Source organism: Blennius ocellaris, assembly GCF_963422515.1.
Source record: "Blennius ocellaris genome assembly, chromosome: 15".
NCBI classification, from domain to species: domain Eukaryota; kingdom Metazoa; phylum Chordata; class Actinopteri; order Blenniiformes; family Blenniidae; genus Blennius; species Blennius ocellaris.
The window spans coordinates 11,512,443-11,528,479 of record NC_137664.1 but is presented as its reverse complement, the minus strand read 5'-3'; the positions used below and the strand labels follow the sequence as shown (position 1 = coordinate 11,528,479).

At 39.7% G+C, this 16,037-nt stretch overlaps 1 protein-coding gene across 1 annotated transcript; it reads left to right on the top strand.

The window, feature by feature from the left end:
- Positions 1-1,853: 1,853 nt before the first annotated feature.
- Positions 1,854-6,257, top strand: LOC308140232 (programmed cell death 1 ligand 2-like; the record flags this gene model as incomplete). The annotated part of the gene is made up of 6 exons (XM_080509917.1): positions 1,854-1,908; positions 2,054-2,310; positions 3,013-3,109; positions 3,335-3,607; positions 5,534-5,596; positions 6,199-6,257. 6 exons carry the CDS (start codon positions 1,854-1,856, stop codon positions 6,255-6,257), a joined length of 804 nt encoding a protein of 267 aa, XP_080366043.1.
- Between the last annotated feature and the right edge of the window lie 9,780 nt (positions 6,258-16,037).

The window sequence follows — 16,037 nt, the reverse complement described above, 5'->3', positions numbered from 1 at the left end:
ATCTAGTTCTGAGGTAACTGTACCAGACTGTGCAATGTCTTTCCCACATACTGCCATCACTTCAAAATTTCCAACAAATTTCCAACTCCGTGTTATTACGTGGGGAACAAACAACTGCACACACTGTAATTAACACTCAAGGGAAACCTTTAACTACTTTCTAATATGCGAGAAATCAATTGTACCCACACATAATAATTAACTACCACCTCTTTCATCAGTGCGTAAATTAATCATTTACTACATGAAGCAGCCAACATTAGAAACAGATACGCACTGGGGCAGCTTCCTTCTTCCTTCTTACGTTCGTTTCGAAACTGTTCGTTCCCGGTGAGCTCATGTGAATGGAAAGGAAAATACATCGAGAGTCAAATGCCCCACAGAGAGACATAGTGACACATGCAGACAAAGATGAGTAGAGACTGCCACGCACCCTGAAAAGTCCCCTCCAGAGGCTGGAATAGGTCTAGAGAAACTTCCTGGCAACAGTTTGGAGATTCAAATCTGATGCTATCATTCAAATGACAGGTTTACAACCTCTGTGGCTGTACTGACAGTAAGAGATGAGCGTCGCTTCCTTATTACGAGCGGCTCTGACTTCCTCCATCACATGAACCTGAGGATGATTCTGATAAACATAAATCAAACTTTTTTTTGTGTGCTGGATTCAATTGCGGTATGTCTGAGGAAATGTGCGTCTTCACTGTAACAGGATTAGTTTCTATTTTTGATTGCCCGATTGTGGGCGGAGCCGATCGTCCCTTTAAAAAGGGACCTGCAGACCGTTAACGGCAGTCTGGGCCGGAGGCAGGACAAAACTGGTGGAAGCACACCTGAAGGATGACGTATAAACTGCAGGTATGGCCACCATCCTTCATGTTTATCACTTTAAAACCAAATTCATACAACATCTCATGATGATGATGATGATGGTGATTATTATTATTATTATTATTATTATTATTATTATTATTATTATTATTATTATTATTATTATTATTATCGTGATCAACAACAACATATTTCTATAAATACAGTCTTGTTCAATGTTTTGGGTTAAAATGTTAAAGTTTCTTCCTTTTCAAAACCAGACTGCAAAGTATTTGAAGCAGCCAATATTTCTTCTGTACATTATAAACTTAAATGTGTAACTTGGTAATCCACTAATCCCATGCCTCATTCAATTGTGGATGACAGATTTGGAAATTGTTATTTTGGTTTTGACCTGGAACAATGTGCGTTGATTGTTCAGCTTCGTTTGATTCTAGTGTGCAAATATTGTCAGCGAAAGAGAAGAGATATCATATAGGTGCATCCCATTTTGTTATTTTCTCAGTAATGTACTTAGATGCAAGGCTTTCATATATTTTACATTTATCACACATAGACTGACATATCTCAAGCTTTGTTTTTCTTAAATGTAGTTTCAAGGCTATGAAAATGTTACAGTATGTCACAAGATTTGTTTTTCAAGCCACACTTGAAATGTTGAAACATTTCAGTTTGTACGACAATTTTGCCACTTTATGCATCATGTGTATTGATATATGTGTAACCACGGGTTGAAATTCCCCAATTACTTCCTTGTACTCATTATTTCCATAAATAACAATCCACCATTGTTTGTGAAGTATGCCAGTTTACGTCACAGCAGAGCTGAGTCATGCTTAGATAAGCAAAGTCAGATTTAAATGTTGTTTTATCAAATGGGGTCTCACTTAATGATATTGTTTTTTTTCTCTTTTTTTGTCATCTATTTGTTTTGTTTTTTTTCCCCCCAGGTGTTCATTTCACAAATTACCTTTCCTCTGTGACATCAGCATTTTAAATCTTTGGTTCTTCTTTAGGTTTCAATGGACTGGGTCTTTCTTGCAGTCCTGCAATTCTTATTTCAACCTGCTCTCTCAGGTGTGTAGAAAACACACAGTGCAGTTATTAGAAACATAAATCAAAAACAGAAGTGTCTCCTTTATTTCAGTCCAACACATTACAGCTCAATATTTTATGGCATGGCTGAGTCACGTTTTTTTTTTTTTTTCTATTTTCCCTGCAGTCCTGTTCACGGTGGAGGCCGAGCAAACTGAATACAAGTCAGAGTTTGGCGGGCAGGTTGTGATGGGCTGCATGTTCAATAATAAACTATCAGAGCGTCCTAATGACCTGATTGTCACCTGGCGCTGGATCAGCTCTGGCTCAGAGCAAGATGTGATCCGGGTGGAGAACGGCGTGGAGCGGGCTGGGTCTCCGAAGTACCACGGCCGAGTCAAAGTTCTCACAGACGAGCTGAATGATGGCTGGGCTAAGTTGCAGGTCAGCGCCGACAGCCACACACTGATTTACATAAATTCGCTAAATAAATGATGTGTTGTTTGCTGTAAAATTCCCCGACTGGTTTGGTGAGCTTGTTTTAACTCACTGCTTTTCCTTTTGGGAATCTCTGATGTGACACCTTGTTTTTCATTCAGTACAAAGACGTTTAACTTCTTTTGCTGGGTGTTTCTTTGTGTAAATAATCATATCCTTTGTTTACAGAATTCCATATATTGAGAATAAGATTTATTGTCATCCATTCATTCATAATAAGATAAATAGATTACACAGGGAGGGAAATATTTTTTAAAGCCATGAGGTTATGATTCACGATCGGATTCTGTTGCATCATGTGATGCCCTGTGGCTCATGTGGCCATTCACAGACTCTCCTGAGAGCCATGACTGTCTAGGTTCAAAATAGACCAAAACCCCAGGATGAGTGTGCTTTGATTTTACTTGCCTGTGGACATTTAATTACTAACTTACTTTACCTGCTCCTACGCTGATTCTGTAATCAAAGGAAGCCTATTTTTTTCAGAAAGAGTGGTTAAGATTGAATTTGTTAATATTCCAAACATTGTTGAGGGTTTTAATTCTATCTCAGTGACACAAGACAGAATATCCAGAAAATGTGACGTCTACGAATTGTCAATATACAACTAGATACTTAAATATTTCATCTTATTTTGTCATTTTACAGATATCCAGGTTAACGATCAGCGACTCTGGGACCTACCAGTGTCTGGTCCATACAGATGAAGGAGCCGACTATAAAACTTTAAGTTTATTTGTTGCAGGTAAAGATTTGATTTTTGAAAGTAAAAATGTGTTTGTTTTCAGATTTAGCCATTGGATGAGTGTTGTTCCAGGAACGGCTACGGCACGTTGTCACTTCCAGGCAGTGAAACAGTCACTATTCCTGAAAATGAACCTCAGACGTTACTCAATTCAATCACAAATAGATTAGATCTCTCAGTTACAATGCTCATCCACACTTCTTAATCTCTCTCTTCTCCTGGCAGCGCCCTATAGAACAGTGACGAAGAGCATTGAAAAGGCTGCGGGAGCTGATCGGGTGTTGCTCAGCTGCCAGTCTGAGGGATACCCCAGGTCCTCGGTAGTGTGGCAGGACGGACACATGCAGACACGCAGAGCCAACACCACCGCGGTGTCCACACCAGACCAACTGCTTCAAATCACCAGCCAGATACAAGTCAGCTCATCAGAGGAAAACAACTACACGTGCTATTTTTCAAATGACGGCACCTCCACCTCCTCTACATTTCATATTCCAGGTAAACTTCGTATTCCTTCTATTCGCCCTGCGTATGCAAGGGTTTTCTCCAGGTACTGGAGGCACTTTAAATGTCCTCAGATGTGATTGCCCTGGGATGGATCTGTCCAGAATGAACCCAAAGTCAGTTGGGACGAGCTCTAGCATGGTGACCTGAAATGATAAAAAAAAAAAATTCCTCTTAAGGGTTTATTCTGAGACAATACAAGAACACTATTCTGCATGGTGTGAATAACAACAAAAAAAAACCAAAATACCTCCACAATACAATCACAGTTCTCTCTAGCTGCTCCCCTCTGCTTTCATTTGTCTTTACGCCTCCAAAGTTTCCTCTACCAGCTCAGGGTGGAACAAAACTGATGCAGAAATACCAGCTTTTAGGGGTTTCGCTGTCTTATAAACCTCTCCCCATCGCCTTCAGTCTTTGCATTATTTAACATTTCAATTCAACATCAAACGTTCAAACCATCAAACAAGCCTACAAGAGTTGAGATGTGCCATAAACTCAGCCTACAATTTTTCCTGATGACTCAGTGACACCGTGGGTGGCCGACCTTGAGCCGAGCATGTTATACATGCTCGCAATGTGTAAAGAGCACAACATGTCATTTGTGAGAATCCATGCATTTACTGACGTTTTCATGTTTGTTTGTCATGTATAAATGTGTGCATCGCAAATGAAAATGGCTGGTTTAGACCTTGTCCAGTGAGAGGAAGTCTGCAGGTGTTTGTCTCTGGGAGGTTTGGTTATTTCCACTGTGGGTTAACATATTAAAAATAATAACAGATCACTTGAGTTCACGTGAATTACCGACGAGTTAGCAGTAATTACTCAATGTTCTGTTTCCCTCTTTTCACAGATGATATACCGGTTCCCAGAGTAAATAGTGCTGCTCTTACTATTGTGCTGAGCATAGTAGTCATAATGCTTCTCGTCACAGCCGGACTGTTCACATATGGACGACGAAAAGGTACCAACACATTACTCATCTGTGTGCTTACAGTTGAGATTATTGTGGGGAAGGTCTGGACTTGTTACAAATAAGATGCAATGCACTCGAAAAGAAAACGCAGATCTGCAAAGAATTCATTCCAGTTTCAATCAGTGGCGCTAACATTAGAAATGACAGCACTACAAGGGAAAATCACAGCTGCACAATTTAGTTCAGTTCAATTAAACTTAATTCATATAGCCCTGCATACAACACAGTCATCGCAGATAAACAGACAAACAAAGGGAAATGTGTAGGATGGGTGTGGTCACAGCAAGACCGGGTTTTCCACTCACATGCACACAAAACAAACCTGACTTCCTTCTAAGCACTCACATGAGTCTTTGCTATTTCAGACAGGATACATGACATCGTCATTTTTTTAGTTTATTTAAAAATAACGAGGACAGTACACCTATAGATTAGAGTTTGTTGTTTGATCGCAACAACGCACTGCTTTAGAGTACAATTGTAGTGTATCTGTCTCAACACATTCATAAAATATGACTTAAAATACTGCAATGACTGACAGAAGATCATCTTTTAAAGCTTACTTTTTAAGCTCACTCACATCCACTATGGTTTTGACTTGTGTGCATTGGGGAATTCAGGGCTTTGGAATGTATAGGTGCAACAAACACCTCAGTCATTTCAATAGTAGCATCACACTCTCCCACGGTGATAAGAAGTTTCACTCAAGATGCAGAGTTTGACCTTATAGAGCAACTGAGCTGCACATGATATAATTTGCGAGGGGGAAAAAATGTTGGGCGTGTGTTATCTAAGTCAATGTAAATGTTTGGAAAAAGTAAGTAACTTTAAATTGTATTATAATAATTACCACATGTATTATAATGTCGCTCTCGTGCTGTGCGTGCCGTACAATATATTGTGTTTCCACACCTGCTCATATACTCGCCATTGTTTTTTAACAGGGTTCAACAGTCTCAGCACCAGAAACCTTCTGGCTGAAAGACCTTCATCTCCTGCAGCTGCATGTGAGTCTCAAAACCGGTGCCATTCATTCATTCATTCATTCATTCATTCATTCATTCATTAGTTGCACTGGAGACAAAGTGGAAAATACTCACCATTTTTTTTGTTTTTCTACTCATATTTCTTCATCATTCCATGTAATCTGGTTCACTATTATTTCTTACCAGAGAAGATTCCTTAAATCTACATCTGCCAACGTGTAATCTTTGTACGCTTCAGTAGTTTGTTGTTGTTTGTTTCAAAAGCACATTTTACACAGCTACTGTGTATTACATCAAATGTCTGTGTTTGGCAGTGCAATTAAAAGGAATAAACTTGTACTTCATTTGTATTTTTAACAACAGTGAGTACAATTTAGACGTAACAGGAGTAATTCAGGCTACGTTTTCTGTATTTTTCTCACGCTGCTTGGGTTCACTGTGCATACAGTCTAATAATCCTCCATTAAATATGTTCGACCCAGGAAAAGTGCCGGTCAGTTAATTTGCGTTGAACAGCTGTTGTTGCACGTTTAAATGAGGTGCGAGCAAAGATGACTGTTAACTTCTGCAAATATCTTTAACTTCTGTGTGAGATGCCTGACCATGCTGTTTCTTCCCGTCAGCTACACAAATAGAACAAGAAAATGAGAACGAGGCAACAGCTTTCAAAGAAGGTGAATAATCTCTTGAAGACTTTATCTCTACATGATAATAACATTCCTTTTTTAAAAGTGCTTTTTAAGGTTCTGATGCTAATTATGTTTCTTTTATTTAGTCAGGGTTTGCCCGTGAATCCCCCACGCTTCAGTCCCAGTGGTCAGTGGGACTTGGTTTTTATTCTGGAAGAAAGCTGCTGCCACATGTTTTGTCCCATGTCAACTCGTCTAAAGGGTCTTTTTGCCCTCTCTCATATGTCGACTGCAGCACTGGGATGGTGACCTGTGTCAATGCTGACGACTGTATCAATCAGATGCAGAGAGAGCGAGAGAGTCACTTCAGGACAAGTTAAGAAATGAACTGTACATGGAGGTCACAGGTTGTGGCCTGCTTGAGACCCTTTCTCCTCAAAGCTTGAAGCTGTGAAAGCAATCTCTGCATTCCTGAATGAACACGAACATAAGCAACACACATGTCACCAAATGCTGGTGTTGGATTTTGTTGTGTTTTCTGTTACATTTTTATGGTCAGACTTTCATTTTTATAAGCCCCAAAGAGCTGCTGCAATGTGATGCGCTGTGTAGGAAGGATTGAATAGATCAATAGAACCTCACATTCAAAATGTTCCTGCATGTGAAGAAAAAAAACAAAAAAAAACTAATCTATTTCTTCTTCTTTTTTTATTTTTAACAAGCCAAAGTATGCTGCATAATATGTTTATTTGTATTTTTCATCCTGCACTACAACGAGCCAATGCAAAGTATTTTTTGTTTTTATCTGTATTGTAAAGTGCAAATTTGAATGACAATAAAGAATGTCGAAGTCGAAGTCGAAGTCTAATAAAGACAGCTTTTTCTAAAGCTTTCGTCCTGTTTGTGATTTGGACAAACACGAGAGGTGACGAATATGAGCTCATTTGTAGAGTAATAAAAAAATACAACTAATGTTCATAAAACTGCACCATTAAAAGTGTAAATAGGCAAAATTGAGGAAGTCGCCTTTACTTTGTTTTCATTGATGTCAGCTGCATTTAGTTGAAGCGTTTAGTAAAGGGGTGTTAAACATGCGGCCCGGGGGCCAGAACTGGCCCTCCAGAGCATCTAATCCGACCCGCCATGTGATTTTTTTTCTTTTTTTTAAGTATAAATATGAAAACTGACAGAGGCTGATGTAAAAACACTAGATTGGCAAAAATGACATTGGTCAGAATTGAACCCCCGACATTAATGCATCTGTGGAGGTCATATAACGCAACACCTTTCACAATAAAGGTGTCTAATTTATGTGAAGTAATACTTTAGACACGTAAACTCCAAATTTTTTTCCAGATGATGACAAATTGTTTTAATCCTGAATATGACATCCAGATCCAGATATTGTGCTTTTTTTTTTTTTTTTGCAAATATAATGTCTGATTAACTTTAATATGTATATTTTAGAATAGACTGGCAAATTCTTGCAGTTACAAAAGGCTCAAAAGAAGGAAAGACTTTGCATTTGTCCATATCTGCAGTTTAATATGTTACGTTTGACTTGTTCGGCCCTCCAGAGGTCAGATTAGGGTGGATGTGGCCCCTCAACTGAAATGAGTTTGACACACCTGGTTTAGTAGATTGCAGGGATTTCTGTTTGCTCACTGGGTTGGGGCATTAGAAAGCAAAAGGACAGTATTGGGGTCATTTGTAAGTGTAAGCAAAGAATCAAGTTCTCACCATGAAGAGGAAGTGTGTTGTGTTAGTGATGTTGCTGGGAAGAGATGTCCTCATTAATGGTAAAACATGACTCAGAAAGCCCTCTATTTAGCTGATGTGATTCCTTCTACATCTGACCAAAAGCCATACTTTTGATCTTGATTTTTGATCATATTGGGATCATCTTAAACAACGATAGCGTCCGTGCTCACGAATGGTGGATGATGTGTCCCTCAGCTGAATTGCAGGTGGAGACTTTGTGTAAACTCTAAATCCCTGCAGTCAGCACTGGGCTGCTTGTTATCATTTCCTTAATGAGATATGCATATCATTTACCACATAAACAGAGACGTGAAAGATGAACTGTGAAGAGAATGTTCTCCAAATATTTACAATGCTCGGCACCACAGGGTTAAAACAAACAAAACAAAAAAAAATAAGTTTGAGTTTTATCACACTGGCTAAGAAAATCCCAAAGAGACCAGAAGAGGGAATAATCGAGACAAACAATTCTGCTAAAGCACTGTAGTTTCAAATAATGGACACAGTCATATCAAGAGGACACACAGTCATTTAAAAAGTAAACACTGTGGATTTGGTGAGAACTCTTGCATCAAAGCAAAAATGTCCCTGGTTAGAGTCTGCACATTGTTCTCACTGTGTATCGATGGGTTTCCCCTCAAGATACTTAGGTTTTGTCACAGAGTCATGCAGAGGCGAATTGGTGAATCAGAATCTCTGTCTCTCTCTCTCTCTCTCTCTCTGTGTTTTGTTTGTTCAAGTTCTTAGGGACTTTAAACAAACTGCCATGACTAAAGTCCAACTAAAGTCTCGACTTGTAAAGACACACATAGGCTATTAATGCAAAAATAAAGTCCACATGAAGGCATGCTGTGATATTTCGTGCATTTCAGTTATAAAACAGAATTAAAATGGTTGATTTGAATGATTTGCGCACATCAGATGTGACTGTATTGTCAACGATAATGTCACTTTATTTGTTGTACAGTAAATAAACGTTCACCAAAAAAGTCCCTCGGATTCCTCATTACTGAAGAATATTCTTCTGTATTGCTTTTAAGTCTCTGTTTTTTATGTTCCTAGAAATGTATCCCTTAAATGATTACACCATCTGGTCTTTACTTTGTTCACGTGAACAACTGGAAATTGTGTGAAAGCTCGGAAGAAAAGAGGAAACGATCCGACTGTCAGGAAATGGTGCTTATCTGAACTTGTTTTATTGTCACTATTATATTTATTACTACACCCATATCTACTTTGACTCAAGCGACTCACATGAAAGGTTCATTGTTAGACGTTTGGTCATTTTATGAGGAATCGTCCTCTTGACCTGGGGGATTGGAGCAGGAAGAGGTGTAAAACATGAAGGATTCGGGAAGTCCGTCAACAGGATTGAGAAACGCTTTTACAGAAATTTTATGATGTGGCAATTTACGTTACAATATTTGTCATCGACGTCTCTCTCGCAGTCAAAATTGTGAAAAACAAAGAGAGCGATTCCTTACTGAAACCAGACAGGGCAATCACAGAAGAAGAATCACAAATAGCAGAAGAAAGGGCAATTAAATCGAACCTTCTTTTCAACCCAGATTTATCAAAACTTATTCTAAATCCTTCTTTCCACCTATGTTGATGGTTTTCTATTTTCCTGATTGATCAGTTCGTAAATCAACAGCAAGATCCAAATATAAAAATGCTTGTCTGATAAATGAACCAATGAAAAATCTAAAATAAATCTATGTCTTGTGATCATAATCACCTGGCATGTCTTTGGAATTCACCTGTTAGTTGAGTGGGTCGTAGTGTCCCGACAGTCGCTTTCCTCATGCCAACAACATTTCATGGCGACAAAACAAAGACATTTAGACAACAGACTGATCAAATGAGAGAAAAGATCTTGTTCAGGGGTTTAAATTGAAGGTCCCCCCCCAAAAAAACCCAAACAAAAGCAAAACAAACTTATGATGAAATATTTAAGTTGCTTTGCATTTTGCATTTTAATTTAAGCAGCTTTCTCAAAGTATTAAGAATTTAAGACATTGATTCCAAACAATGTGGTGTTTCAATGAAGAGATTCATTAGTTTCACTTACAGCTAAAGAAAAACAGTTGCAGTGTAAATATCAACAAGGGAAGATCAGGGAGTCGTTTTATTATGTTGCTGCACATCCTGAAATATCCACAACCAGATTTTAGTTCAGCTATGAATACGGTGCATGCTGTATCGATCCTCTCTCTGCTTACACACTGGTTCCACTGGATGGCACCATCCTCCTTAGTATACAGAGTGAGAGCTGTGGAAGGTTTCTGACGTCATCTTATAACAAACGCATGAAAATGTACTCTAATTATGAGACTAATCTTGGAATTAGAAGGTCAAAGAGAAGGAAAGCAAAACATACAACCAAAAAATGTGTTTTTGCTGGCATGTAAGCTTTTATTATAGGGTAATCAAGGTGCCTGTTTGATCGATTCTTATCCTATTTTATCTCGAGAATCGTAAAAAAATAGGTTTGTCCAGTGCTGCATGTTAAATCTCTTGATTTGACAAGGAACACACACACACACACACACACACACACACACACACACACACACACACACACACACACACACACACACACACACACACACACACACACACACACACACACACACACACACACACACACATCCATCGCGTCCATAAACAGCTGTAATATTGCTTTTGCTCTACTGGAGTGGAATTTGTATCCAAACATGACTTGAATCTATTGATAACTGATACTATGCCAGAATAACAACAAAGCCTGCCCCCAAAACTATTTTGCCCCCCCCCCCACAAAAAAACCCCCTTCCCCTGAGACTAAACTCCCCAACACTGCTGGACTGCTTTACCCATCACCCTCTCCTGCCTCCCAACAGAGACACAAACCACACACTACACACAAAATGAGAGTTAACCCCCATTCACCAGCGTATGATCTCCTACATGCGCAGCCCCCATTTCCTTATTCGGTGTCAACCTCTGAGACCAGCAAAGTTTCATCATTTAGTAATTAATATTCCAGGGAAGAGGTAAGCATCAGGAAACAATTATTCAATAATGTATGGATATAAAGACACACACACACACACACACACACACACACACACACACACACACACACACACACACACACACACACACACACACACACACACACACACACACACAGGGTATATACATCACTATGATCCACTCTTCCTCTTTCCTCAGATCGGATTTCCCGCGAACATTTGATACAAATAGAGTGTGTGCAATGAATGTGCTGGCTGAGACACACATGCAGTCTTTAATATCTTCACACTGGACTATATTAATAGAACATTCAGCTTTTTTTAAACATAAAAAAATGCTGATATATATATATCCATAAAACTTTGTTATGATATGGTACAGGCTTTTCAATTTGAAATGAGCTAACATTAATGTAAAAGATGCATTGAGCTTCACTCTGTGCATCTGTATTGGCTCTTTATCAAAGAAGTCAGATTGCAAATTAGCATGCTTTAAAACAACAAATATACGCTCTTTAATCATTTTTATTTCATAGAAACAAAACCCTCCAAACCCCTACTTCTGATTTGTGCTATTTCGTCACACTATTATTCAAACTTATTTATATAAATTTTACTCTGCCAACTGGAGCTGCTAAGGATTTTTATGCTGTTTTATAAAGTGAAAATTAATTCTAGACTTTTGAAGACATGCTTTTAAAGCCATAACCTTATGTAAGTGTACACATTTTAGTTGAAATGTTTGTCATAACAAGACACATGCAATAATACGCCATGATGTATATATCCTACTCATAAAACATGATATGGTACGACACTGAACTTGGTCTGATTTAGCATGAAGGGATTTGTAGCAGAGAGCAACGTTACTTCAAAAAAATATTAGGAGCCTAAACAGGACACATCAAGTTGTATTGCTTCACAGCTTTAATGATCCTGTAATCAACTGAAAACTAACATGGCTGTTTAAAAAAAAGAATATGCTTAAAATGCAACTTTAGTTGAGTATTTATTAATTTTTTTTATTTAGTTGCCCGAACTATTGAGGTTAACTAGACACTTAAAAAGCAGTATTACAGTAAAAAGTAAAAAGATTGTTACAAAAATGTATTCTGTTTTGTTTTTTTGTCGCCCTAATTTGAAGGTTTCTAAAAACTCCACTAAATAACTCACGTATATGTGCTTGCCTTAGAAAACCTTTTTAAATAGTAATCTATTTTGATTTGACCCATCATGCTCATTTAAACCATTTACAGACTGATTAAAAAGTTAAATGAACGGGACTGAAAGATAAAACCTCATCAAAACTGAAACTTTGTTGAAGTATTTTCTAAGTATTCACCGAAAGGTGCCACAAAAATAAACAGTCCTGAATTGGATTGTAAACTTGCACTGAAAACCTGTTCCAATTTACAGTTCATACAGTAGATTAAATCTATTTGTACATGTGGAACTGTGAAATGGGCCCATTTGGCCCATAGATCTCAAATGTCAAATTTCCATCAGCTTAGCATTTAGATGGATTGCGAGGTGGCTTTGTGGTTAGATTCCCATTGCAGATAGGTCAACAGCTCTCTGCCCTCGAGCCAGACACTTAACCTCCTCCTACATGTTCAAGGCCATTTAAAAGCATGGGTGAAAAACAACAAATGGTCTGTGCAGCAAAACCCAAGTGTTATTGTTTGTATTACGCTATATCTGCTAAGTTTGCAGGGAGACCTGACGCACGGGACCAGGTGAGACAAACGTATGATGTTGTTTTGATTTGAGCGCCAAAAGATGCCCCAGCTGTTTGTTTTTTTTTGTTTTGTTTTGTTTTTTTTGTGGTGGGTTCTGGGTCCTCACTGGTGTCTCACAGCTCCGGGTTTGTGTCTGTATACTCTCCACTGGCACTGACCCAGCCTGCCTGGTAATTGGGATCAGATGAGTGGCAGCAAAAGCAAGACGAGCGGGGTTCTCCGGGACCCACGGTAACCTGGAAGCATTTATTTTATGGAAAAGATGTTTAGTTAAAGTGCAGCGCTGCAGCCTGAAGCCCAGCCCCTCTAATGACCCTCCAGTCCTCTTGCCCGGGCCTGGAGACAGGGCCCTGTGATGGATATGACTGGTGAAACAGCAATACACACACACACACACACACACACACACACACACACACACACACACACACACACACACACACACACACACACACACACACACACACACACACACACACACACACACACACACACTGGCCTCCATCACTGCACACTGTGATGGATATAACTGGTGAAAGCTCTGAACACTACTTCCTGAGTCCTTCACTTCCTTCCTCGCGGGCCTCGGTCAGCCGAGCTGAGCCGGGTTTCACTCGACCAGGTCCTGGATAGGGTTGCAGATTAACAGGCTTCCTGTCCAGTCTGTTGGCCGCGTTCATCTGCTTTCCTAACGGTTCACCTTTATTTATGAGCGAGCGGGTGACGTTACTGAGGATGAATGAGACTCTTCGGGATGGATGTGATTCGTGGAGGCCGGGCGGCTGTGTAGATTCACTGATCCACTGTGTACTTTACAGATGAAGAAAAACTATCAATGTATTTGTTGTTGTTGTTGACTGAATGAAAAACTGCCGCACGACGGACATGGGTGTGCATGGTTTGTCTCACATGCTACAGCTGTTACTTTTGTAATTTGTTGTCTGCATCTTTTGTGAAACTGATTAAGGAACGAGCACAGAAGTCATGTTTGATTACACTGTATAAAACTAGTCTTAGTTCTTTAAAAAAAAAAAAAATGGAAAAAGGTGTGGATCTGAGTGCATACTTTCCTAATACAAACATTTTATATGCAGGAAATTGAGCAGTATTTTGCAATACTTCATCTAAATCGTGTGAGGAGTATTGCCTTAGCACACAGGCCAGTTTATTAGTAGCTTTTGGACACAATTATCTTTCAAGAGTTGAATTGTCCTTATTTTTTGAATAACTTATTCGATTAAAAAAAATACACCTGTTATAGCAATAATACAACGTTTTTACTTAATGTTACTTCTAAACCAGCAGAAGTGTGCAGATTTACTGACTTTGTAGAAAGTGTTGTTTATTTTCTGTTAGAAATGAAAGGAAGGCACATAGTTAGATCTGTAAATTGAGTCCATTGTCATTCCCATCACTACAGCGCTTCAACACCACCCACCCCACACCTTGTGCTCCCCCCCTCCTCTTCCCCCTCATTCTCTCTCTCCCTCTCTCTCTCCTGCTGGCAGCCCTTGATTACTCTTGTCTCCTGGGGGGAAGGTTTAAACTCCTCAGAGATAGTAATATCGAGGGCACTACTGGCTAGTCACTTCAGATCAGGGAGGGGGGAGGAAATGGCGACGGACATAAAGCTAAATATATAATTCCTCCCATGCCGGTAATCACGATGTCCAGACGATTTGAAATGACAGTTTAACCACTTTAGACTGAGGAACGCTTTGTTCAGAGTGGAGAAGCAGGAGGTTGGTGTGTGTGTGTGTGTGTGTGTGTGTGTGTTGGAACGTCTGGTTGGTCCCTACAACGGTTGGGGAGACTCCTCGTGGGTGTAGAGGCGATCAAAAAGGAGCCGTGTGGTCCTCAGTAAATGCATGGGATGGTGTGGGGGGGGGGGGGGGGGGTTAAAATGGCTCGCAGACCAGACAGGAGCAATTCTGTGAATGACTGACGTGCCAACAGCTCCGGAAGGAAACACTCTCGCTGCTCAGAATTAGCTTACCTGATTATTAGGATATCTAACTTCCTCCTAAAATGGCCGACCATTTCCCCGTTAGAGGCTGTTAGAGCACCCACCTGGATTAGGCCTGAACACCAACCTCCATTATTCCAGGAACATACGAGGCCTCACGGCACACAGTTCAACAATTACTTCTATAAATATTAATAAGCTAATCTGCACATACTGTGAGCCCGTTGCTGCATCTGTAAAAGGGTCAGAGATACTCTCAAGAACATCAAATCCATTTAAATTTTAAGCTCAGTTTGCATATGCAGACATGTTTTTTTTTTTTTTTCTCTCTCCAAAAAGGCTCTCTCAATATGTCGTTTTCCTCCCGCCATCATCGCATTTTGAGAGAGCATTTTGTATTCACGCGCTGATTGGATTCTTGATGAGATCTTCAGGGTGGCTTCTCACACACTGATGCTCTTCACACTCCAGAGGTGATGAGAAGCGAGAGAGAGAGAGAGAGCAAGAGAGAGAGAGAGCAAGCGAGATGGAGTGGATGAGAGGTGCCTATGTGGGATCAATCCAATTCTGTCTGAGCTGAAGTGGTCAGCTCTGTCATCGGGCGACTGCGCGGCCTCCTCTGCGGTTTTGCTGCAGTGCTGGGGACGTGAGGCTCGGGGTATAATGAGACACTGTAAAAAGGGAAGAGAGGCGCGGTATACATTCCTCCTTTGCTCTTACACATACTGTGGCTACAAAGTAAAGCAGGCCTCTTTGGCAAAATCGTATTAGACACTCCGGAGTATTCTCTTGAAAGATCTGAATAATGCAATACAGAAATCTGCATGGAAAGTGGCGATGCAGACGTGAGTAAGAGAGAGGGAAGGGAGAGTGAGATCAAGAGGAACTCAAAAGATATTGATTCATTTTTGTTCTAGTGGGAGCACAGATGTGTGGACACCGGAGCTGTTCAGATAAAGCTGCCATTCGTGCATGATCGCTTACATTACCAGCACTATATGTACTTAAACGTGTCACGAGGAATACCTTTATGGTCAATTTGATCTGTTTTGCATGTGTATCTCCAGTAGTTGCGTGTCAGGAGGAAATCAACACCCGACAGTGTCTGAGCATTCACACACTTCTCCGGAGATCCATTTTAATGATGCCAACGACACACTGTGCAATTTTAACAATCATTTACGACATGAACCGTACAAACTTTGAAAAGCATGATTTAAATCAGCCGCTTTGAACACCTTTCTTAAGCCTTCATGTTTCGTGTAATTGTTGGAATTGAGTGGTTACAAATACAAGAATAGAATAGAATAGAAATATTTTATTAATCGCAGAAGTAAATTCTAGATTATA